At 41.8% G+C, this 27,273-nt stretch overlaps 1 protein-coding gene and 1 long non-coding RNA gene across 6 annotated transcripts in view; one reads left to right on the top strand and one right to left on the bottom strand.

Annotated features, from left to right (window-relative positions):
• The window catches only part of EPHA5 (EPH receptor A5), a 671,051-nt gene that overhangs the window by 385,602 nt on the left and 258,176 nt on the right, over nt 1–27,273 (top strand). For all 4 annotated transcript variants that reach the window (XM_073542503.1, XM_073542522.1, XM_073542495.1 and 1 more), the window contains exon 4: nt 4,159–4,314. In XM_073542503.1, the coding sequence (XP_073398604.1) occupies nt 4,159–4,314 (156 nt within the window). The remainder of the gene's footprint in view (nt 1–4,158; nt 4,315–27,273) is intronic.
• The window catches only part of LOC141047431 (uncharacterized), a 250,589-nt gene that overhangs the window by 35,783 nt on the left and 187,533 nt on the right, over nt 1–27,273 (bottom strand). The window lies entirely within an intron of this gene.

Raw genomic sequence — 27,273 nt, 5'->3', positions numbered from 1 at the left:
ATCGCCGTGGTCGTTAGTGACATCGCTGATCGCTGATGCGTCGTTATGAAGATCGGCCTGTATGACTGCTTACTAGCGATGCACAAACGATCTTAGCCAGATCGTATCGTTGTCGGAATCGTTGGTGCGTCGCTACGTGTAACGGTACCCTAAGAAAACCATAGGGAAGACCCCTGAATCACAGATTGCTGCTGTGAACTAAAACATACATAACAACATTTAAAATGGATTTGGCTGCAAAAAGTTTTAAGAAACATTCGTTCCAGGATAATAAATTGTATATAAGGCAAAATAAGAGAACAAAAAGGAAATCCAGCAAGAACTCAGCAAACCAGGATTGGAGTAAAATGATGCTTTTCTTTATTTCTTCAATAAGGTTAAAAAGACGACCCACAGGAATCAGGAACCAGAGTGCATGGCAGAAATAAACGCAAATGGGACTACGCGTTTCGGCGACCTAATCCGCCTTCTTCATGGTCCAAGGTTTGGACCGTGAAGAAGGCGGATTAGGTCGCCGAAACGAGTAGTCCCATTTGCGTTTATTTCTGCCATGCACTCTGGTTCCTGATTCCTGTGGGTCGTCTTTTTAACCTTATTGAAGAAATAAAGAAAAGCATCATTTTACTCCAATCCTGGTTTGCTGAGTTCTTGCTGGATTTCCTTTTTGTTCTCCTATTGAAGGATTTACTCCTAATCCAGTCCGTGCAGAAACTTGATTACCAGGTGGGAAAGACCCATGAGTCTCATTGCTGCAGCTGGACACTGACATACATACTCTGCATAAGGCAAAATAAATAAGAAAAAAACATTCTACAGGAAATGTAATTTTATAATTTTAATACCTTATCTTGCCATGTGCTGTGTAAGACATGATGAGACACATTGAATGTCCTTCTTTTTGCAGGGCCATCATGCAGCCATCACTATTTGTAGAGGGCCATCAGATGGCACTTTCTGTTGTTAGAGAGCAAGCAGGTGTCTTGTGGACAGATGAGACCAAGATAGAATTTTTTGGTAAAGCACATAATTCTACTGTTTAGAGTAAATAGAATGAGGCTTACATATAAAAGAAAACAGTAGTTATAGTTATATATGTTGGAGGTTCAAAGATATTTTGCTTTGCTGCCTTGAAATGTGAAGATTCCCAAAGGATTTTGGCTTGCAATGCAGTGCTCGTGGTCAGAAAGCTGGGTTTCCATCATAGTAGGTCATGGGTCTTCCAGCAGGACAAACATACTTCAAGAGCCATCCAGAAATAGATATAAACAAAGCACTGGAGAGTTCTGAAGTGGTAATTCCAACTCCAGTAGCGTATAGTCTCCCACCATTTAAATACAGAAGAAACATATACAGTGCCTGGCGAAAGTATTCGGCCCCCTGGAACTTTGCATCCTTTTCACACATATCATGCTTCAAACATAAAGATACCAAATGTAAATTTTTGGTGAAGAATCAACAACAAGTGGGACACAATTGTGAAGTTGAACGAAATTTAATGGGTATTTTAAATTTTTATGGAAAGTCAAAAACTGAAGTGAGGCGTGCAATATTATTTGGCCCCTTTAACTTCATACTTTGTTGCGCCACCTTTTGCTGCGATTACAGCTGCAAGTCACTTGGGGTATGTCTCTATCAGTTTTGTACATCGAGAGACTGAAATTCTTGCCCATTCTTCCTTTGCAAACAGCTCGAGCTCAGTGAGGTTTGATGGAGATCGTTTGTGAACAGCAGTTTTCAGCTCTTTCCACAGATTCTCGATTGGATTCAGGTCTGGACTTTGACTTGGCCATTCTAACACATGGATATGTTTATTTGTGAACCATTCCATTGAAGATTTTGCTTTATGTTTGGGATCATTGTTTTGTTGGAAGACAAATCTCCGTCCCAGTCTCAGGTCTTTGGCAGACTCCAACAGGTTTTCTTCAAGAATGGTCCTGTATTTGGCACCATCCATCTTCCCATCAATTTTAACCATCTTCCCTGTCCCTGCTGAAGAAAAGCAGGCCCAAACCACGATGCAGCAACAACCATGTTTGACAGTGGGGATGGTGTGTTCAGGGTGATGAGCTGTGTTGCCTTTATGCCAAACATATCATTTGGCATTGTTACCAAAAAGTTAGATTTTGGTTTCATCTGACCAGAGCACCTTCTTCCACATGTTTGGGGTGTCTCCCAGGTGTCTTGTTGCAAACTTTAAACAACACTTTTTATAGTTATCTTTGAGAAATGGCTTTCTTCTTGCCACTCTTCCATAAAGGCCAGATTTGTGCAGTGTATGACTGATTGTTGTCCTGTGGACAGACTGTCCCACCTCAGCTGTAGATCTCTGCAGTTTATCCAGAGTGATCATGGGCCTCTTAACTGCATCTCTGATCAGTCTTCTCCTTGTTTGAGATGAAAGTTTAGAGGGATGGCAGGGTCTTTGTAGATTTGCAGTGGTATGATACTCCTTCCATTTCAATATGATCGCTTGCATAGTGCTCCTTGGGACACTTAGGGTAGGTTCACACTGTGTGCTTTTGCTGCTTTTTTTTGCTAATTTTCAGCTGCTTTTTACTGTACCAGCAAAGCCTATGAGATTTCAGAAATCTCCTGCACACACATTGTTTTCTTGTGTCATCACAATTATGTTCTTTGCTGCTTTTTTTGTACATAGAGCATGTCACTTCTTTCATCGTTTTTGCAGCATTTTTGCAGTGTTTTTCACACATTGGTTTGAATGGGTGTTGAAAAAACGCTGCAAAAACGCAGTTATCATTATATGCAGTGTTTTTTCTGCAGAAAAGTCATGGACATTAGCATGGACAAAGAGACACAAAAAATGCACCAAAAAATGTATCAAAACCACACCAAATTCGCACCAAAAATGTACCTGAACCTGCATATTTGCCACAGCTTCTTTCCTACCAAGAAATCAGGTTATGCTGCTGAAAAAAAGGCAGAAAAAAAGGCAGAAAAAACGCCCTGTGTGAACTTACCCTAAGAGTTTTAGCAGTTTTAAAGCTGAGAAAAGGTCAGATTCTGGAGATGTTTTTAAGATGCAGGTGACATGAGCGAGTGAGTGATTGGATATAGGGAATAAAGGATAGTTCTGTGTCAAATATAATCCCAAAACAGCGAGCGTGCCGCTTGGGAGTTATGCTTGAACCCTCCAAGGTAATTTCAATATTAGGTGGAGTTAGGTTAGTAGAGGGAGGACACAGACAAAGTTAAGTTTTGGAGAGATTCAGTTTCAGGCCGGGGTCAGACTTGCAAGAAACTCGCACAAGTCTCACATATTAATACCCGGCACTGCCACCGGCACTTGGAACCAGAGTGCACAGCTACATGTATTTCCTGTCCTGAGTGCCGGGTATTAAGATGTGAGACTGGTGCAAGTTTCTCGCACGTCTGACCCTGGCCTCAGATGGAGGAAGGACATGATATTAGAGATAGCAAACAAACAATCCTTGGTATTATGTATTAAGGTGGGGGTAATTTTAAGCTGTTTTAGCCATAATGATACCTCCTGACTTTTACCAAAGTGGAATTGTTTTTTTTTTTTTAATCTCAAACCAGACTTCTGTAAAGAGCATCTCAAAGCTTGCAAACCTAATTCTTTTGGTTAGCCAATAAAGTTATTACGTTAGCAAATAAGTTGTGCAGACACAACTTTTTTGCCTGTTTCTAAATAACTAATTTCAGCTGAATCCTTTTTTTTAACATTGATATCTATGGAAAACAGATTCATTAATTAGCCATCCATTATCTTCCATTTAAAATGGATCCTGTAGGCAAAAAACGGATGAAAGAAAAACGGTTGGCAACTTACGGTAACTGATCCATTGTCCATAGACTTCCAATGTTAAAAAAAAGGATCCAGTTGAAATCAGTTGTTTAAAAACAGACCAAAAAGTGGTGTCTGCTCAACTTTTTTGCCAACAGATTTCTCTTGGTTCCTTTCTAACGGATGACAACTGGATGTGTGAACATAGCCTAAGAAGGTATTGGCCAGCTTGAATATCCCTGCCACTACTACGGATCCCATCCCATTTATTGGGGCTGTCTAATTGTTACAAATGCCCTTGATTTTACACTATTAATTTTTCAGTCCTATACAAGATACTGTAAAATCAGGTATGTTTTAGTAATATTTTATGTTTTGCCTTTTTTTTTCAGCATGTCGTCCAGGATTTTTCAAGTCTTCCCCTCAGAGTCAGACGTGCAGTAAATGCCCACCTCATAGCTATGCCCATGAGGAAGCATCAACGTCCTGTGTCTGCGAAGAGCGATTTTATAGGAAAGAGTCTGACCCGCACACTATGGCATGTACAAGTAAGGATATTCCAAGCACTTCCATCTCTCTATTGTACAGTATGTCAATAAGGCAACATGCATACATTCATATGAGTGCAATTTATCCACACGTTATATGAGACCCTGAATGTGCTGTACTGGGCAGGGAATACACAGTAGAAATACTTGTTTGTCCACTAATCCAAGGAAAATTGACACCAATGTCTGTGTGTTTCAGTGCAGATCAGTACAGACGTCAACCCTATATTTTTGCTGGCTTTTTTCCATTCATTATGGACATCAATTCTGTAATGATGTATTGATTTTCTTCTACATTTGTCACTTAGTTGAAGCTAAATTTATACCTCTAACTTTAAATTCGAAGACACCCCATAGTGGAAATTTTAAATTTATAAATGCTATGTCGCCTTTTGTAATAATTTTTACCTAAATCTCTAATTTAAAATAAAAAAATGATGCAACCGATTAAATCGTTTTTTTAAAAAATCAACTATCGTTTTTTATTGATCCTTCAGTCGTATGTTAAGCCATTCAATGAATCTCATGTTGTACTCTGTATAGGTAGACGTTTAGGTTTAAAATCAATATTGGTTTTGGATTGCCCCTTTAACCTTTCTGTAGACTTCAGACATAAAATCTCAGAGCATTACATTACATTTCTCCGCTGACTGTAATTCTTGAAGGCCTAATTGATTCTTTGGGCTTTAGAGTAGATCTTTGGCTTTATAGTAAATCTAATACTTATAGTAAAACAACTGCTAAAAACCTGCACCATAGGAACGCAGCTAAGGTGTTACTGATGACAAGTGACAACCAGAACGCTAAAGCCGGGATCACACATGCGAGAAACACGGCCGAGTCTCGCATGTTAATAGCCGGCACTGCCACCGGCACTCGGGAGCGGACCATGTATTGCTATGCAGCCCCACGCTCCGATCCAAGTGCCGGCGGCATGCCGGGTATTAACATGCGAGACTCGGCCGTGTTTCTCGCATGTGTGATCCCGGCCTAAATGCATCTCCGGACTGAACGCACAATGCAATGCAGGATAATAATACATCAATAATGTCAAGAATATTACATGTAAATTCGTTTTTCACATGAACGCTAAAATATTGTTAAAATGTGGTCATAACCATCAGAATAAAAAACAAATCAGTTATAACATATCTTAATTGATTTGTTTCATTAAATGTATTACTGTGTTTTTCAGACTATAAGGCCACGTTCATACATTGGTATTTGGAGAGTTTTTAACCTCAGTATGTACAGTATAAGCAAAAACCTGGAGTGGAACACTCAGAAGAAAAGTATAATAGAAACACATCACCACTTTTGTATTTATCACCCACTCCTGGTTTTGGCTTACAGGTACTGAGGTAAAATACTCACCAAATACTCAACATAAAACAGTTTTAGACCACGTTTCCACAATGAGCTTTTGCTGTAGCAGATTTTCCGCACCATTTCTGCACCCATTAGGCCTGTTTCACACATCAGTTTTTTTGTGTCAGTTAAAATCTGCCAAAATGGCGGAAAGCGGATCTGTTGCTAACTGATGTGAACGGATGCCACCAGACCGTTTTTTTGACGGATCCGATGAATGAAGAATTTTATAGGAACCGCAGCCCGGGGAGGAGAGAGAGAGAGAATTTTTTTTTCTTCAGCCGCCAGAACAGACTTTAGGGTTAAATTTCCGGCTGACTGAAGAATTTCGGCCATGCGCAGTGTGAAGTGTGGATCCTGCCAGCCGAAAAAACGTTACATGCTCCGTTCGGGCATGTCGGCGGACGGCAAAATTTTGACGGATCCGCAAAAAAACAGATCCAACGGATGGCCATCCGTCAAGATCCGCCGATAATGCAACTCAATGGGAAAAAAACGGATCCGCCAAAAAAATGGCGGATCCGTTTTTTTTTTGCAAAACGGCGGATCTTGACTGATGGACAAAAACTGAAGTGTGAAACAGGCCTTAAGTAAAATAGGTTACATGCATTTTTATTGAAAATATGCTGCGTAATAAACTCGCCAAAAACTCATCATGGGAACATAGCCTAGGACTGTTTTTTATTTAAAATTGTAATGCATGAATGGAAATGTAAGGATTTGTGCCCATGGAACACTGCTTAAAAACATCATGTTATTGATGCTATTTGTACATGTGTTTTTTCCCAGGAAATGATGTGAGGATGTCAGTGTCAGCCACACAAAGCATGTGTATGTGACAGGAGAGCGCTGGAGCTGGGGATCTAGGGCCATGTGCCACGTGCACACGTAAAGTATTTGGTGAGCTTTTTTACCTCAGTATTCATCAGCTAAAATCAGGAGTGGAATGGTCAGAGAAAAAGAAATACTGAGGTAAAATACTAACCAAATGCTGAACATGTGCACATGGCGTCAGACAGGTAGACTGAGCGATCTGCTGTCTTCTCTGACCAACACTGAGCAGTGTCCGGAAGAGAGAGAACCCCATATCACAGTACACTACTTTCAGTGATCGGGGGAGGTGCAGATTTCTAAGCATGGCACTCACAGATCACTGAGGAAGCAGAGAGGATGGTGTGTCAAGGGGAGCTGCCTCCGGACTATAACATGGAGGGACTTTTTAGCAAAGGGTTTTCTTGCTTTAAAGTGCATCTTTATCTTATTGTTAAAAAAAAATTCAGTAATCTTATTTGACCTATGAGATCTGGCATATCTATGAATATCACAGTTGGGCCTAGTTCACACAACTTTTTCATTCAGAAAACTCGGATGATTTTTTTTCTCATTTGTCATCAACAGGCATTAAAATTTTTACTCTGCAGCTATTAATCATTTACAAGACCATTTTCAGTTTCCCATGTTAAAGAATTGCAATGATTCTGTTAAAATTGGATGTTACACTGTGGCTCCATGTAGTATCAAACCTTTTTTTGCTCACTCGTAGAATGGAATGAGTGAGTCTCATCTCATTTAGAGAAGAGAATAGGTCTTGCTGTGATTTTTAGGGCTTGAGGGTAGGTTTGGTCACGTAAAAAAATTGCTCGTCACCACTGCTCCATTGAATAAGGTTGGTCTGAGTGTGGTCAATTTGTTTATGGACAGCACTCGGACAGAAAATATGGTTGTGTGAATAAACCCTTAGAAAAAGATTTGAATATACCAGCTACAATAGAAGATCAGTTAGGAAGAAAACAAGGAATTATATGGTTTAGTTACCAGAAATAGTTAATACCACTTTACCACACCTGATGATTAAACCAAACAGTAACCTATCATGGTACCATGAATATCTGAGAGCTAATTAGTCCTGAATTGTAGTCTGTGATTCCTCTTTTAATTTAACTATAAAGAACTTTATTGCCCAATACACATTTATTACCCTCATTCATTAGTCTTAATTTCTTCTCAGCAAGGCAGTTCTAACACAAATACACTAAAGGATAATAAGAAACTAAAACCATTGCTTTATGAAAGAGTCTGTGATAATTTCGAATACAAGTATAGCTGTACATATATTGTTCCTACACTCATAAGAATGCACAATTTATATTTTCTTTTTTTGTTTATATACTTCAAACAGATGCCATATGTAAAAAAGAGAATGTTGCTAAAATTTATATGCTACCTTCTATAGACACACACACTGGTGTGAAAATATCTGCCCCGTCTTAATTTGTTGTCATTCCTAATTTTTCATATTTGTCACAGATAAATGGTTCCGATATCAAAATACTTTCCATGTTAAACAAAAGTAACCCAAATAATAACAAAATGCTGCTCTTAAATGATTAGTCCATGCAATAAGGAAAAAATCTGTTCTGCCCTACCTGCCCCTCAGTGTTGGACTGGAGAACCTTGGGCCCACCAGAGAAAATCATTCTTGTGGCCCACTATGTAGCTACATAGAAATAAATTCAAGACCACCAGTTGTGTGGTAAAACGCGCCAATATCAGGGTATAATATAAGGTGGTACATGTCTTAATTATATAGCAGAAGTTGGGGTAGCCCCCTCATAGAATATAAAGTAGCCCCCTCATAGAATATAATGCAGCCCCCTCATAGAATATAATATAGAATCTAATCGCTGTCTACAAATATCTCAAGGGCTGTCACATTGTAGAAGGATCATCTTTATTCTCATTTGCACATGGAAAGACTAGAAGCAATGGGATGAAACTGAATGGGAGGAGACACAGATTAGATATTAGAAAAAACTTTTTGACAGTTAGAGTGATCAATGAGTGGAACAGGCTGCCACGAGAGTTCTCCTTAGAATAGAAGTCTTCAAACAGAGGCTAGACAGACATCTGTCTAGGATGATTTAGCGAATCCTGCTTTGAGCAGGGGGTTGGACCAGATGGCCCAGGAGGTCCCTTCCAACTCTGCGATTCTATGATTATATAATGCAGCTCCCCACATAGGGTATAATGCAGCACTCCTCAAAATGTAATGCAACCCCTTCATAAGGTATAATGCAGCCCCCCAAAGAATATAATGTAGCACCCTCATATGGTATAATGCAGCCCCCTCATATAGTATAATGCAGCCCCTCCACTGAATTTAATATAGCCCCTCAGAGTATAATGCAACCCACTTATAAGGCAGCCCCCCATATAATATACTGTAGTCCCCTCATAGAGCATAATGCAGCCCTCCTCATATAGTATGATGTAGCCTTCTGAGATAATAATGCAGCCCTCACACAGAATATAATTCAGCCCCCTCATAAAGTATAATACAGTCCCCTCATAGGGTATAATGCAGTCCACCTCCATCATTGCTCTCCCCCTCCACCTCCATCATTGTCCTCATCACCACCTCCATCATTGCCTTCTCACCCATCACCCCTATCATTGCCCTTTCCATCACCTCCATCGTTGCCCATCCACCACCTCCATCATTGCTTCCTCCCCACCATCAATGTCCTTTCCACCACTACCATAATTGTCCTTTCTACCACAACCATCATTGCTTTCTCCCCCAACACCCCATCATTGCCCATTCCAACACCTCCATCGTTGCCTCCCCCCTACCACCACCATCAATGTCCTTTCCACCACAACCATCATTGCCCATTCCACCACCTCCATCATTGCTTCCTCCCGCACCACCCCATTGTCCTTTCCACCACCACCAACATTGCCTTCTCCCCCACCACCCCTATCATTGCTCTTTAAATCACCCACATCATTGCCAATCTCCAATATGCACACACAGCATCACTCTCACACAACACCGCACCACTCTCTCTCACAAACACACAAAGCACCACACGCAGGCAGACAGACACACACAGCACCACTCACCTCTCTGAACATTCCCGCCGCAGCACATTCCAGCAGCTTTCTCTCTGAAACAGCCGTGCTGAATGATGATGTCATTCAGCTGTACTGTGTCAGACAGGAAGTGCCAGGCAGGAAGTAGGATGGCATCGGATCCTTGCAGCTCCACTCTGCTTCCAAGCTGCAGGAATCGCTCCCTGAATGGCAATTGCCCTCAGGGTTAGGAGCCCAGCAGGGGCCCACCTCCGGGGTACATCATATGTATCCACTCCTGCAGGCAGTGTTAACCTCAGCCTGCAGCTTACACTGCCCACTATTAAAGTGAAATAGTATTCACTCCTCTCCAAACACATGGGGGAGAGAGGAAGCGTGAATATTCATTTCTCTTTAGAAGCAGTGTCAGGCTCCTGTCTCCAGCTGCTGCTCCGCTGGCACCCAGAGGGCCCACTGACTCAAGGGCCCCATAGTAGCTGGGCGGGCCGCTATTAGCAACACACCACTGGCTGGGGGCCCCTGGAGCAGTGGAGGCCCTATGCAGCTGCTGGCCAGTATGCCAGCAGGTGTCAGTGCCTGGGCCCGCCAGAGAATCCTCCAATTCTCTGGTGGGCCAGTCCGACCCTTCTGCCCCTATATAACACAAAAAGCAAACTATTTAACAAAAATTTACTAAAAGATTAAAGAACTACTCTTCTTCATAAATCAGCAATACAATGAAAGTTAATACAATTTGTAATAAACCAATTTAGAAAAAATGCCTTTCCTCCCTTATCAGTCTCTTATTTTGTCCATTCAGTGATCATTCACTCTCCAAAACTGCTCAAATATGTCTACAGTCTTTTATTCAATAAAGAATCAAATTACACTAAGGCCTGTTTCACACATCCTGATATTTCCAGTACCAGAATAAACAGTACCGGAGATAACTGTATCCATGTGTCCATGTGTACATGTGTATCATACTTGTGGCATATCTGTGGCATACATGTGGCAACTGTGTGCCGCCCAAGTGCCGCAACAGTACCACATGTACTGGTGCCTGGGAAGCAGCTATATTACTACTACCATCAGCCTACACCTGCTGCCGCTATTAATAGTGAGAGCAGGCAGCAGATGATGGAAGCAGTTATCAGCCACCACTTGCGCTATAGATAAAAAAGGCCCCTTACCAGCCTGGAGATATCAACCCCCATCTGGCTGATTTTGCAAGACTGGTTGTCAGAAATGGGAACCCAACACCATTTTTTTAAATTATTTATTTAAATCATTTAAAAAAACAGAATGGTGACCCATCTATTCTTGATAACCAGCCTTGCTGAAGTTGACAAAAGGGTTTTCGCCCACTGCTGTCAGTTTTTCCTGGCTGGTTATAAAGACTACATGGAAACCCATGCCGTAATTTTTATATATTTATAGCGCAGTCGGCGCCTGATGAATACTCCCATCAGCTGCTGCCTACGCTCAATGTAATTAGCAGCAGCAGGTGTAATATTCCCATCAACCACCAAATTCTCTGGCTGTTATCAGTTCAATATAGCTCTCAGCATTCTGTCCTGCTTGCACTCATTGCTGGCAGTGCAGGGAAGAATGATGAAAGCCATCATCAGCACCCACCACCGGGGAACAGCGCTAACTGTACCACTGCTTCACAGGTGCCAGTACGTGTCACACTGATGACACATGGATATCGTCTGTATGTCATCAATGTGTGGGACGTTTTGCGGCTCGTGATGTTGGTAAAAAACAGACATGTTAGTCTATTTTGCACATGGACACACAGTCCATGGAAACACACTGACATGCACAGACCCATTCATTTGAATGGTTCTACGTGTCTAAGTGTCTCAGGTACATGTGAAACTGTCACCACACGTACCGGACACACTGACATCTGAAATAATCCTTACTGTAGTGAGATACAAAGAGAAACAACTGAGGCTTATAGTGCGCTGGGAAATACTGCTCAAAATGCAGCGTTGATATCAAATGAAGGGCAGAAATTGTGTTAGTCATCATTTATACACATACAAAAGTGTGTTGTGAAAAGTCACCTGAAAGTCCAATTGCACTTTATAAAAATTTAATTAACAGTTGGGTTCAATTTCATTAGCCACACCCAGTCTAAACATTTCTTAAATAGAACATGTCTGGCAATGTGAAACAGGGAAAAAAGTCTCAAAAAACAGCACATGATGTCAATTTTTCAGAGATTCTTATCTGCTAGCATAAAGAGGATTACAAAGCTGCTGTTAATGGCCTGAGACTCTGGTGAAGCACAAAATTATGCATTTTCCACAAATGGAGAGAACTTAGAGCAGTAGTAAAATTTTCCCATTGTGGCATTACACCGAAGGTGGCCGGTTTCAAGAGTGGACCCACTGGGCCGTGGTACCGAACCTTCCCCGAGTGAGCACGCCAGGTGGAACCAACCCCTATACAGGGATTGTTAGGGGGCAGGCTCAGGGACCTCAAGCACCACAGCTGCCAGGACTAAAGGTCGGCTCAGGAAGACGAACAGGAACTGAGATGAGACGGGTGAGTGGTAAAAAACTCTGGGAGAGACGGGAGAGATGGAGACCAAGAGGTGGAGTGCGGAGAAAGGGACAGTTCAGGACACCAGGAGGGTGAAGGACTGGAGCAGGCTTTGGAAGACACAGGGAGACACACTGGGTTAGGAGGCAATTAGTAAATGGTAGCAAGTGGTGGCTAGTGGTGGTAAGCGGTGGCCTAAGTAAAAAGTAGAGAACTCAATAGTCAGGCACCTCCACTAAGGGAGGGCAGCCTGAAATACCCAGTGGCAGACTCCCATTGGGCTGGGGGTGCTGCCGGGTTAGGTCAGGCAGGGAGATTTGAGCAGTGAGGGAACACGCGGCCTGGCCCTAAGGCGCATGCACGAAGACACACAGCACGTGGCTGACGGAAGTGAATGGACGGGTCGGGATGCTGCATGCCGAGGAGTGGGGAGACGAGAGGCGCACAGCAGAGTGAGAACAGCGGCGGACTCCGGGCCGGTGGTGGAGACCAAGATGCTGGCAGCGGGGGACCCAGGACCGGAGGCGATGAGGGCGGCAGTGGGGGACCCAGGACCGGAGGCGGTGAAGGCGGCGCTAACAGGTGGACCTACCAATATGTCACTGGATAAACATCTGAATAATTGCACCCCATGTTTTCTCAGTAAAGGTTAATATTAGTGAGGAGTGAGCATAATCAGTAATGCTCGTTACTCTCCTGAGCATCACTGTACTTGAGGTACTCTTAAAGCGCCGAACATTTCTGGGTTTGCTCAGCGGGACTTCAGGTCCCCTTCCTGCATGTTTGGCACACTTTAGAGCGCCAATCAACATGCAGGAATTGTCTGCCATGCACTGTAATGCCGCCGCCATGTTGGTTGTGGCATTACAGTAATTGGCTGGCCGCACAGCGTCATCAGGTCTATATGAGACCTGCTCGTCACAGTCACCTCCAGAATCAGACAGTGTAGGGAGAGTTGTTGCCAAGTTAGGGTCAGATTTGGGAGTTTATAAGTTAGTGTGTGTATACAATAATAGAATACACAAATCTTGCTTAATCAACAGTCCTTCTAAGGACTAATTACAGGTTATATAGATTGCAGTGCCTGGTAGGAGTGTCTGTGGGTAAATAGATATCAGTAGCAGGCAGGCTTTGTATGTGGCATACTTCATTGCATATATCAAGAGGGTCCATTCAATTACTGTCTCCTTCTGCCTATTACATATATTGACTATATATACATAGCCCCAGGTATCAGTGGGCAGGAATATTTTTTTTGCAACATAATCTTGATTATTTTATTCAAAATGAATCCACAGCCCCCTGTTTTCCCATTTGCAAGTTGACACTGCAGAATACAGCCAGATCCTTTTCATAGTCCAGCGTGAAAATCCAGCTATTTTAAATGGGTTTTCCTGTCCAAGCCATCACATCTGAGTGCGCAGAAAATTCTGCCATTTTTGTGGTACTGTAAAATTTTTTGGAGTGTCTTATATAATTTCTTGACACCATTTTGCTGCCTAAAAAATATCTAGCTGCCAAAAAAATATTTAGCTACAGGGCAGATATTTTACATTGGGTTCGCCACATGGATCGCATATAATTGCACTCAAAATTGTGCCATTTCAGGCCTCCATAGAATTTTTTTGTTGTGTCTTAGCCAACTTATTGACACAATCATAACTGGCATTTTCCCATGGTCCTGAGGTCACTGCAGTTCAGCCCAGCCTCGATGATGTCACCGCTGTTGAATGATGCTGCGCTTTCAGCAGCTCATTCACCAGTGGTTTTCAGCCGGGATGGTTGCATCTTGGCACCATCCAGGTTGAAAACTATTTAGTCCCGAGACATGGATTGCGGAGTAGGACACAACGACGGACAGGTATGGTATATTGTTGTTTTTTTATTTTATTTTTTTACAGAAGATGGAAGACTTTGCTTGGATTAGGCGATGCAGTAAGTGGTTTAATTGCGATTAATAAATGAGTCTATGTCATTTTTTTCAAATAAAGGAATTTATTCTGGCTGTGTCTTTATTTACCATATAACTATAGGATTAGTAATGGATAGGTGTCTTATAGACACCTCTCCATTACTAAGCTGTGGGCTTGATGTTGCCTAACAATACAAAGGTGACATCAACCCCACAAATATTACCCCACTTGCCACCACAAGGCAAGTGGGAAGAGCCAGGCAAAGCACCAGAAAAGGCGCATCTAATAGATGCGTCTTTTCTGGACAGCTACGGGCTTCTGTTTTTAGGCTGGGGGGCCTATATCAATGGCCCCTTACCAGGCTGAGAATACCAGCAAGATGGACACATGCCGTTATTTTAAATATTTAAATAATTTTAAAAAAAAGTGTGGAGACTAGTGTTGAGTGATACCTTCCGATATCGGGAAATATCGGATCGGATTGGATCGGACCGATACATCAAAAATATCGGATATCACCGCTTCCGATACCGGAAACCAATGCAAGTCAATGGGACACAAATATCGGAATGAAAATAAACCCTTACTTTCCTTGTAGGTTAATTCTACATGAAGGAAAACAACTGAGAATAATGTAGAATGTATTGGGGGAGGTGGAGGAGACATTAAAGGCATAGAGGTTTAGTCCAATCAAATGGAATAGCAGAAATTAATTTTTTTTTAAGACGTTCGGAGTTACAAAGATATTGACAATGTTAAACGGGTTGTCTGTGCTTTTCACATAATCTCAGTGCATATCTGGGCTGCAGAATGCTGACAATAAGTAATTTACCTTCTGTGGCTAGTCTGCACGGTTTCCAAGATATCATCTCTTGCTTCTAAGAAAAACGTCCGGGGGTGTGTGTTCTGGCATTGAAATGAGATCTGGTCATTTCCTCCTCCCTCACTAGTTTCACTTTCCATAGATCACTGTTCAGCGTGTGTCTGGGGGAGGAGCAGCTGGGTGGTCTGCTCGCAGCCAATCACAGCCATGCCATTAGTTAACATGCCTAACATGCATAACAGGATGTGCCCACACTTCTTAGGATTCCTCATTGGCTGAATAAAATCAAACTGGCTCATTGCATTATTGGAACTTCCGATTCCGGTATTCGATATTCTAAAAGTATCGGAACTCTGTATCGGAACTCCGATACAGCGAATATTGGCCGATACCCGATATTGCAGTATCGGAATGCTCAACACTAGTGGAGACGCCTTTATTCTTGATAACCAACCTTGCTGAAGCTGACAGCTGAGTGTTGCAACCCCCAGCTATGAGTTTTGCCTGGTTGGTTGAAGAAAATAGTGGGAAACCCACGCTGGGTTTTTCATTCATTTATTTCATTAGAATGCAGGTGGCTGCTGAGGAAGACTTTGATCATCCACTTCTGCTGTCACTGTTATTAGTGGCAGCAAGTGTCGGATGATGGGAGTAATTGTCCCAAAAGCCCTCACCTGCTGTCATCATTCTGACTTTAATATAACTCTCATCATTTTCCTCTGCTTGCGGCAATTGCTGGCAGAGCAGTGGAGAATGATGATAGCATCTTCAGCATCTGCCGCCAGGGAACAGTGCTTACTGTAGCGCTTCTTCCCCTGTGCTGATGCGTGTCACATGGAGGACATCAATGTTTGTTCTTTGTGTGCATGTGTGTGGGATGCTTTGCCATCCGTGCTGATGGTAAAAAATGGACATGTCAGCATGTGTCATGTCTGCCATGTCTGGATGTCCGCCATGTCTGTCATGCCGGAAGATGCCTGGAGCAGTGTGCACATGTGCCTTACCTCATGGCTGCATGCTGTTGCTGGGTAACCATCCGTCTCTATCTGACTCTGAAATCTGCTGTATTCCTGGAAACCCCTGATCATGTGACCCTTCCTATGTTCCAGTCCTGCTCTGATTCTGCAATCCGCTGTATTCCTGGAAACCCCTGATCATGTGACCCTTCCTATGTTCCATTCCTGCTCTGATTCTGCAATCCGCTGAATTCCTGGAAACCCCTGATCATGTGACCTTTCCTATGTTCCAGCCCTGCTCTGATTCTGCATTCCGCTGTATTCCTGGAAAGCCCTGATCATGTTACCTCCTCTATGGTTCTACCCAGGCTGTTCTAGCGATGCTCTCTATGATCCTGGAGGATCTGAACCCAAAGTCCCTCCCTGGTCCTGACCAGGAAGTACTGGTGCTATTGTGCTATATCAGACCGCCCCTCCCTATGGTCAGGGCCTGAGTATCGTGTTGCTTCCCTGCATGGCTGCTTGGCCTGCTGGGTCGCTCCTGCATTCTGTGCCCCTGCACTTTGCTCTGTCGTGCGTCTCTGCACACGCTCTGTGCTTTTACTCCGTCTCTTGTCTTGTGCCTTGTCTTATGTTTGTCTGTTGTGCTATGTTCGTCCTTGTCCTGCTTGGACTTGTTGTCCTTCTGGTGTTCTCTGCCTTGCCCGTTTCTGCCATGTCTTGCCTTCGCTTTGCTCAGTCTTGTGCTCCCTCCTCTGTTCTCTGTTCTTGCCTGCTCTCCCTTGCTCTGACCTATGGTGCCCTGTTGTGCCACCTGGCTCATGCACCATTCCTGCTCTCTGATCTATGGTGCTCTCTAGCACGTTCTCTAACTAGTCCCAAGGCTCTGCCTTGGTCCGGCTCTGGGCTTCGGCCTATGCTCCGCTGCTAGCTCTGTTCTCGCTCTGATCTGACTCTGTGTTTCTGCCTAAGTTTCCACTCCGTGTTCCGCTCCCTGACTAGCTCTGCCTTGTTTCTTGTCTTGCTTTGCTTCGTGTGCCCTTTGCATTCACCTGGCCTTCATAGCCTCCTGCTTGTGCCTCAGTCATGCCCGCCCTAGCCATGCACACCTGCTTGTGCCTCAGCCATGTTCATCGGTCAGTGACAGCTGTGTCACCTGCTTTGCCTCAGCCGGGTTCGCTGGAGTCTTACCCGCCTGTTAGTGCTGCAGACCGATCAGCTAGCCAGTGCCCCAGCCGTGCTCTCTGTGCTTCCTTGCACTTCACGCTGTTTCTGCACTGTGCTCTACGTGCTCTCTATAGCACACGCAGGTCCTCGCCTGCCCTTGGCATACCTCCCCGTGCTTCTCTAAAAGTACGCACAGGTTTTGCCATGTACCCTGTCGTGCCCTCTAGTACACACAGGTCCTAGTGTGTACCTTGTTTCGAACCCTGACCCTGGCGTGCCTCTCTGCACGCGCAGGACTTTGCTTTTAAACTCTGTCCCTGGCATGCCCCTCGGCATGCGCAGGCCTCCGTCCTTGAACCTGACCCTGGTGTGTTCCTTTGCACATGCAAGACTCTGCTCTGAACCTGTCCCTGGTGTGTCCCTCTACACGCGCAGGCCTCTGTCCTTGTACCTGTCCCTGGCATGTCCCTCTACACGCACAGGCCTCCATCCTTGTACCTGTCCCTGGCATGCCCCTCGGCATGCGCAGGCCTCCATCCTTGAACCTGATCCTGGCGTGTCTCCTAGCACGCACCCTGCCTCGAACCCTGGCGTGGGTCCTAGCATGCACCCTGCCTCGTCTCCTGGTTTGTCTGCCGGATTCCCGAAGCCTGCCGACTGCTGCCAGTGGTCTGGAACCAGATGACTGCATCCTGATGTCTGGATCCTGTCAGTCCTTGCCAGTCTTCTGGAGTCCGATGCCTTCACACCTGCTTTGAACCCTGGCGTGTCTCCTTGCACGCACTCTGCCTTGGACTCTGGCATGTCTCTCGGCGCGCACCTTGTCTTGGACTCTGGCGTGTCCTAGCATGCATCCCTTCTAGGAACTCTTGTGTGATCCCTAACACGTACCCTGCCCGGGACTCTGGTATGTTTTCTGCACGTGTTATGTCTGGAACATTTGGCATGCCCTTGCACGCACCTTGTCATGTTTCACCATTTGTGCCCTGCATCTGATTCTCTGTTTTTGCCGTGTATCTGATTAAAGTGTGTAACCACGTTTGCTGAAGAAATCCTGTGACCTCGCTTATGTTTCATATCCTGTTCATCCTGTTGCCAGCCACTCAATAGTGTCTTCCTGAGCCGGCCGTCTGGTCCATCTGCCATGGTGGTTCACCCCCTTGGTCTTGCCCCTGACACTCCCTGTACAGGGGGTGGGTTCTCACTAGGCCAGCTCACCCTAGGTGGGTGGGTGTCACGGCCCAGAGGGTCCACTCTAAAAGGAAAAATGACTCAGCGCAAGCTGACGCTCATCACAGCATGTTTTTTCCGTGGACACACAGTCCGTGGAAGCACACTGACATGTGCACAGACCCATTCATTTGAATGGGTCTAGGTGTGTGTATGTGTTTCTGATACATGTGAAAACGGTCACCATATGTACGGAAGGCACTGATGTCTGAAAGAGGTCTAAGCCGGTGAACGTACTCCCGGCTTCACTTCACTTTGCCAGTGAGGATGAGATTTGCAAAGAGATGTAATTTGTATATCAAAAGCCCAGTTTTAAAATTGATTATAGGGATTTTCAAAAATGTATAAGTAACAAAAATGGGCCTTATAGGATGTGTATAAAGGGACCAGTAAATACATGGTGATTTGGGGGGTCTACGAAAGTTAATCTCATGATCAAATCCTCTAAGAGGAGAAATAATAAAGTTAAATTTAAAAAAAAACTATACAAAAGTTGAAAATATTCCGTGTTTCCCCAAAGAAGTACAAAAATGAAAAAAGTAAAAAAAGGTATTATTGCATCTAAAAAAAAATCTGAACTATCAATATAAAAAAGAATTAACTCGATTGGTAAGTGGCGTAACGAGAAAAAATTCAAAACGCCAGCATTACGGTTTTCTGGTTGCTGCTACATTACAATCATTACAATAAAATGCAGTCGGGCGATTAAAAGATTGTATAAACACCAAAATGGTATCACTAAAAATTTCAGCTCTCTGTACAAAAAATAAGCCCTCATCCAACCCGAGATCACGAAAAATGGAGACGATACAAGTCTCAGAAAATTGCACAATTATAATTTTTTTTTTTTCTGCCAAAGTTTGTTTTTTTTTTTTCACCACTTAAATAAAAAACAACCAAGACTTGTTTGGTGTTTATGAACTCATAATGACCTGTAGAATCATAATGGCAGGTCAATTTTAGCATTTAGTGAACAAAAAAAAGCAAATGTGGAATTGCACTTTTTTGCAATGTCACTGCACTTGTAATTTTTTTCCCGTTTTTCAGTACACTATATGTTAAAACCAATTATGTCATTCAAAAGTACAACTTGTCTTGCAAAAGACACGCCCTCACATGGCCATTTTTACCAAAAACTAAAAAAGTTATGACTTTGGAAGAAAGGGAGTAAAAAATGAAAATGCAAAAATGAAAAATGGCCCGGATGTTAAGAAGTTAAGTAACTTCATTTTATAAGTATAGTCTATATATAAATATATATATAATATATATCAAGAAGTTAAGTAACTTCATTTTATAAGAATACTCTATATATCAATACAGTATATAATCTATATATTAATAATGTAGTTTGAAATTCATGTATTTAATGCTTGCTAATATCTTAGTGCTTTCGGATGCGGCGGTATTCTCTTGTTTGTATATTATGCAATCATAGCAGCTTGCATCTGTTTACAGATGCTTTAATATAAGGTACAGGTCAGTTTTTCTTTTTTTTTTGCTATATTCTGCTGAAGTTGTTAACTGCCTCCATTTCTGACTGAGTACTCTTACCATCAGCCTAAAACTCTTTTTAATTAGTACTGGATATTACATGCCATTTAGATTTGTAGGCAAATAGCCCAAGAAAGGCATGTTTGAAAATATTAGGATCCCATCAAAGAAAGGCATACCTTGTCATGGCTGGTGGGCACAAATGAACTGATCAAGTTGTGTGCTGGGCACCTTTATTTCTAAGTACATTCTATATAGCAATGATGCAGTTTCATAAGGTCAATGTTTGTATTCATCTTAGCGCTAATAGCGTGCTGCTATGGTTTTTTAATGGCATATTATGCAGTCATAGCAGCTGCAGATTTTCACACTTGCTTTATTCTGTTAGGTGGTGCTGTCAGTGTTTAATTCTAGAATTCTATGGTGGACTTAAAGGGGTTGTTCTCGTTTAGAAAACTTTGTTACATTCTGAAATAGTTATAAAAAAGAAAACAAACTGCTTACCTTTCCCAGGTCCCGCAATAAGTCTTTCATGCTGCTTTTGCCTGTGTTGTTTGGTTGCAGTAGTGAGGTCACATCTAAAGAACTGCAGTCAATCATTGAGCACAATGGTTAATCTAGGTTGGCAAGGGTTATTAAAAGCTTCATGTCACTGGATGTGCTGCCTCATTCTCTAGATTTGTTACCTAGGCAGCTTAGTAATTGGCTACAGTGCTGTCGATATGACATCATCGCTGCAACCATATTTGTGTCTGTTTTCTAAGTGATGCTACCAAAGTTCCAAAGTCAGTAGATGGAGGACTCTAGTGAAGTATGGTCAATATTAGTGGACTGAGTGCTACGTCATGGCACTTCCAAGGGGAAAAGTGTAGGGGGTGTTATAAGGAGGAAAACAGGAAGAGTGGGTAAGTTCAGCAATGACCTCTCGTTCTGCCAAAGAGACCTGCTGTAATTTCAAGAGTTCATGGTGAGACTGGTCTGTGGGAAGATCAGATTTTTAATTATAAAAGTCTTAAAATAGAGGTATATGTTCATTGAACTGACTGAAATGTGTGGACAGTAAAATACCTGTTTGATCATCTGACTGAAATACTTTTCCTACTGAGACTGTTTGTGAACAGATATTACTCCCAGGATCATATCTCTTCTTGAGCAACATGTATTTATTTTACTTACCTACTGTAGATAGTGCCATTAATTACACAGTGCTTTACAGACATTATCAACACTGTCCCAATTGGGGCTCACAATCTACATTAGATTCCCTATCACAATGACTTTGTAATGTGGTTAGGAAACTGGAGAACCTGGAGGAAACCCAAGCAAACATGGGGAGAACTTAAACAGTGTGTAAAGGTTGTGTTATGTTGCTTTACACTGATTTATTACTTGCAAGTTTACCATTGCGGCATCTCAATGAGTAGTCCTTACAGAAGTGTTAGCCCAATTATTAGGACTGGAAGTGTATTTGTCTCCTCTGACTAATGGAGTCGCCTACCAATTTTGAATGGGTGCTGCATGAGGTATCTTGTCAGAGACCCATAGAAGCAAGGTTGGACAGAGTGTGGAACCTACATTCACTTCTGTGCAGCTTGACTTGATGGTAACTCCTGTGGAAGTAGAGATCCCAACTGTATTATAACTTTTACAGATGGACAAAATTGTTAAAAAAAACCCACAACCCACATTAATGACTAAAATAACTTCTGACAACATTTTTAGTGATGAGTGAATAATGAAATATTCAGATTCGGGAAACCGGCAAGAATGACGAATCCAATGCAAGTCAAAGGGAAATATATTTCTGCTGGACCCAACAAACAGGTCTGGGGGCCTGAGAAAAAAGCTGAAATGCGTGGGAAAGAGCTAAAACTAAATGGGAACAACATGGAGAATATGCCTGATACCTTTCTGACTCACATATGGCATCTGGGAATAATGTTGTCAGGCTATTGTGCCGGTCTTACGGATTTTTAAAAAGACCTGCAAAACCAAACCAAATGTTTGTTTAAAGGGAAAAATGCTAATAAACATTTTTTTCCTTTATAATTACATGCATATAATGTAAAATTAAAAAAAAATAATAAAAAAAATTATATCTCTCCTTTAGCATATGTTCACAAGCAGCCTTTTGGCTTTAGATTTTCCTTTAACATTTGTGAGGGCTGTCAGTCCTACATTTGGGAAGTCCCTCCCTCATGCCTTAATAGTTAGCAAACAGTAGTGGAATACATATTCCCCATCCCTTTACAATGCCATTTCAAACATGCCCACTTGAATTTTGGACTTCGCCCGACACCACCACCATGTCCACCACCATGTCATTACGTGGCTTTCACTTATAATTTGCAGAGTGCCAGCAGGTGCCATGAAACCTGAGTTTGTTTTCAAACATTTTTATTGGATTTTAGTAAATAACAAGGGTTGGGAAAAGGCGAGGGAAAGAAGGGAAAGAAAGGGAATTAACAAAGGGAAAAGGGTGGGAAAGAGGATTAAGGGAATAAAAAGTAGAGAACTCAAGTCTTTTTAACAATGCCATACAAGTACATGAATATACATAAGTAATGTATCAAAACCCATACAATGCACATATATATGAAGCCAAGTTAACGAATTCAAACCGCACCAAGTATAATTAAGTGTTACAGAATTTAGTGTTCCAAACCTTCCATTTGTTGGAATATCTGATTAATCCATCCTTAACGGTTGCAAATCTCTTTTCTATGGAACTATGCTGATGAAGTCTGTCCAAAATTTCACAAAATAATGGTGGGTCAGATTTTTTCCACCAGTAAGCAATTGTATTCTTTACTACTAGAAAGATATGTATGATAACAAATTTAACTGACGGGTCAACAAGTTCCAAGTCTATAGACAGCAAAGCTCTTTGGGGAGTGATTTTGAAATTTTGGAAAAAGGAATTGATATGCAGTGACACTCTGTTCCAAAGATCTTTAATCTTCGGGCAGCCCCAGAACAGGTGAAAAAGGTTTCCTTGTTGACCACAGTTCCTCCAACAAAGGGGAGAATGCTCCTGGTTTATATGCGATAATCTAATAGGGGTGAAATACCACCTGGTTAGAATCTTGAAATATGATTCGTGAAGAGTCATTGAAATATTAGACTGGTAGATGTATTTGATGGCGCTATCCCATTGCCCGTCATCTATGGCCACATTCAATTCAGACTCCCACCTCCTCATGTATGCATTTTTGGAGCTAACCACATCACCATTGAAGAAGTTATATAAATTTTTTAAACTCCAAATATTTTTGTTATTAGCATTGCACAGCAATGATACCAATATCTGCAGGTTAATATTTTTGATTTTTTTAAGTTTCTGAATGTACTCTTTTAGGATTAAAAAGGGCACTAATTCAGAAGATGGCAAGTTATATTTAGATTTAACATTACTAAAGGTGAGAAATTCGTCTCCCTCGTAGAGGCTTCCAACTCTTTTAATATCTGAACTAAGCCAAGATTCCGACAGAGGAATGTTGTATACAGAGACAAGTAGGTGTAAAGGGAATTTCCTGAATTGGACCCGATTGTTGTACATTTTTGAAGGCTTTAAGAATATTCTCCATGCAAGTATGATTGGCTTAAAAATTGGGTGGGATGAGATCAGCCTCGGGTAATGGAATATAAAATTAAAGAAATGCTCTTTTGCTGAAACATGTCTACCCACATCATCTTCCAAGTCAGTCCAGGCAGGTCGAATCTTGTCACAAAACCAGAACCAGCTTTGTTTGATTAAGAGCGCCTGATAATACGCATGTATATTTGGCAAACCTGAGCCTCCATTACGTTTGTTTTTATACAGTAAGTCTCTCGAGATTCTAGCCTTTTTCCCTCCCCAAATAAAAGAATTAATCAAATTTTGAATCTTATTGATGAATTTATGAGGGATAGTCAAAGGCAAAGCCCTAAAGAAGTAGAGAATCTTCGGCAAAGTAATAGTTTTAATAGTCAATATTCTTCCAAATAAAGAAAGAGCTAGTCGAGCATGGAAAGAAGTGCCGAGAGAGATACAATCCTGAGGATCTCATTCAAGTTTGTTTTAATAATATTCGGTAGATTACTAGTTATAGTTATCCCCAGTTATTTTACCCCTTTTTCCTCCCAGGTGAACTCATTCTCCTTCCTAAGCTCTTCAATCTCCAGGTTGTCCAAATTAAAAGTCAGATAATTAGATTTATTTTTGTTGACCTTAAAATAGGAGGCCCTAGTAAAGAGCTCCAATTCCAAAGTCAATGCAGCGATGGATTTTCCAGGATCGAGTAGAGTCAAAAACAGGTCATCCGCAAATAAACCAATTTTATACTCACGATTTTGAGTTCTAAAACCCTGAATATCAGTATTAGATCTGATTCTCTCAGCAAGGGGTTCAATGGCCAGGACAAACAGAAGAGGTGACAAAGGGCAGCCCTGCCTTGTGCCGTTAGAAATGGCAAATTATTGGCGTATATTCTTGCACTTGACAGGAAATTATTGGCGTATATTCTTGCACTGGGCGCCAAATAAAGTGCAAAAATTGAAGACAGAAACCTATGGTCGAAACCGAATTTTTCAAGGGTGGCTTTGAGATATGACCAATTCAGCCTGTCAAATGCTTTTTCAGCGTCCAGTGTCAAAAAAACCGCTTGAGAGCCAGATAACTCAATTTTATTTATCAGATTTATCACTCTCCTTGTCCCATCCGAAGCCTGACGCCCCTTTATGAAGCCGATCTGATCATCTGAAAGTAGAGATGGTAAGATATTCTTTAAACGGTCTGCTAAAATTTTAGAGTAAATTTTGACATCGCTATTGATCAATGATATTGGCCTATAACTCTGAATCTTCTCAGGATCTCCCCCCCTTGGGAATCATGATAATTGTCGCTTCCAACATTTCTTTTGGGAACGAGCCCCGAGAGGATGCAGCTTCAAAGACCGACACCAAATGGGGAGCGAGAAGACCTGAAAATGACCTAAAATATTCATTAGAAATACCATCTGGTCCTGGAGCTTTCTGGGTCTTGAGTCTGTTAATGGTGTCAATCACTTCTTTTTCATTAAAAGAGCCATTAACAAAGTCAAGATCTGCCGAAGATATCTTGGGCAAATTAATGCTAGAAAGAAAAGCATTAATAGATCCTGTGTCCACACTGGGAGTTCTAGGGTCTTCCTTTAAGTTGTACAAATTATAAAAGAACTCTGCAAAGGAGTTGACTATATCCTTAGGTTGTATTAGGGTTTTACCTGCAGGTGTAATAATTTTGTTAATTCTCCTATTGATTCTTTCCTTCTTTAATCTAGCCATCATGAATTTAGTAGGTCTATTAAGGGATGTGTAAAACTTGAATTTAGAGGCCCTAATCATAGCGTCTTATTCCAGTGTAATTTCAGACCTCAGTTTTTGCCTAAGTCCCAAAATCTCCGCTTGGATAGTGGAGGAAGGAGTTTGTAAACTGATCTGTTGTTGTTCTTTCTTACTGATTTGGGCCTGAAGATTAATGATATTTTCTCTACTTTTCTTCTTATTTCTGGACGCAATCTGAATAAGGCCACCTCTGATAACTGCCTTATGCGCGTTCCATAAAGTGAAAGCGTCTATTTCGGGGGAAGCATTCTCTCTAAAATAATTAGTAATTAGGTCCTCAATTTCCTGCCTGTATTCTGGAGTCTTAAGTAAATTTGGATTATATTTCCAAAGGTGTGTATTTTCGGAAATCGGGCCTAAAGAGAAATCTGCCAAAACAGGGCAATGATCTGATAACGTTTTTTTGAGGAACTTAAAGCTCTTAAATTTGCTCAATGTAAAGACATTCGTAAGGATTAAGTCAATGCGTGAGGCTGTGCCATGGACATCCGAGTGATGTGAGTATTCTCGAGAGGAAGTATTCAGACACCTAAAAACATCAAAAAGCTCATTTTGTTTTAGCCATTTATTCAGCACCAGAGCTTTGTAACGAACTGTAGAGGATGAGTCAATTGTACTGTCAGGAATGATGTTAAAATCACCCAACAAAATGACGTCTCCTGATTTAACCTCATTAACTTTTTTTAGTAACTTATTCAGAAAGGAGATGTGGTTTTTGTTTGGAGCATAAATGTTCACTACTGTGCAAGGCGAATTATTTAATACACAGATGAGAATATGAAATCTGCCCAATGGGTCTACTACCTCATTGACAAATTGAAATGGGACAGCGCCACCGATCATTGTAATCACTCCTGCCTTCTTTGATGGAGAAAGTGCTTTAAACAAGTGTGGAAAAGATTTATGTTTAAAAGTCGGTTGGTTATCCTTCGCCAGCTTGACTTCTTGCAGGCATATCAATTCAGCATGTGTACCGGAAATTTCTTTCAGTAAAGCATATCTTTTATTGGGACTGTTAAGACCCCTAACATTGTATGATAGAATTTTCATTAAGTACAATGAAAGGGAAAGAAAACGAGTAAAAAAGTAATCAAGCGGTCAAGCAACAATTGGCCTAACAAGGCCTATTAAGCAAAAGTGAAGACTGTAAGAGTCCTCCTGGCGGACTTCCAAAATTGGAGTCTCACCTATTTGCGGGGTAAAAATTAAAAATTGTGGCAAAGTTCCCCCATGGATCCCCACTAGTTTAAGTATGTAAGCAAATATACATAGATTATGAACAATTGTTTCAATCTCTGTCCTTAAACTCAGGTTCTTCTAGAAGGAATTTTACAAATCTGGAACCTTCCTGAGCTGTATTAATTACGTGGTTTCTATTATTGTACCAAACTAACAGCTTTGTTGGAAAACCCCAATGGTAAGGCACTTTAAGGTCTCTTAGTTTGGCAGTAACATCTCTAAGAGCTCTCCTGGCATCCATCGTCTCCTTCGAAAAATCCGAGAAGATTTTGATGTCTCTGTAAGGTTCTGGAAAAGAGCCTTTTTCTCTGATATTTTGTAAAATCCTCTCTTTGGCTTCAAAAAAGTGAATGCGTAGTATTGTGTCCCTAGGTTTATCTTGAGATAAACCCTTGGGACGAGGAAGACGATGAATCCTGTCAATATTTAACTCCAAATCTGAAAGTGACGGTACTGCCTTTTTAAACATATCTTTTGCGTATCCAGAAAGTTCATTCTGGGATACACTTTCAGGGATCCCCCTAATCTTCAGGTTATTTCTCCTGTTGCGGTCCTCTAAATTGGTTAACTTTGATTTAAGAGTGCTGATTTCTGCCTGTAGTAATGAGTTTTGTTTAGAAAGAAATCCTGTATTTTTTTTCCATTGCCTCTACCCTATTCTCAACTTTATCAAGTCTCCTGTTTATTGCATCACACGTATCTTTAAGGGTTTTGTTCTGTGCCTCGAAACCTAATCTGATGGAATCGTTGAAAGCTTTAAAAAGGTTGGCCATAAAACCCTCCGTGGTCTGCTTAAAGGAACCCACAAATTCCTCATAATTAATAGCAGGGTGTGGAGTTACTGTTGGAAGAGAGATTTCTGTGTGTATTCTTTTAGCTCTCTGCCTATCTGGACTTACATTAGGGGAATAGTCATCAGAAGGGCAGTCCGAGTCTTCTGCGGTCGAATGTGTCCTATTATCTTTATATTCCGGGCCCCCCCTCTTAGCTGATT

This window comes from Dendrobates tinctorius, unplaced genomic scaffold (assembly GCF_039654945.1).
Source record: "Dendrobates tinctorius isolate UK_male_01 unplaced genomic scaffold, ASM3965494v1 ptg000011l, whole genome shotgun sequence".
NCBI classification, from domain to species: Eukaryota; Metazoa; Chordata; class Amphibia; order Anura; family Dendrobatidae; genus Dendrobates; species Dendrobates tinctorius.
This window is presented reverse-complemented; position numbering and strand designations above follow the sequence as displayed.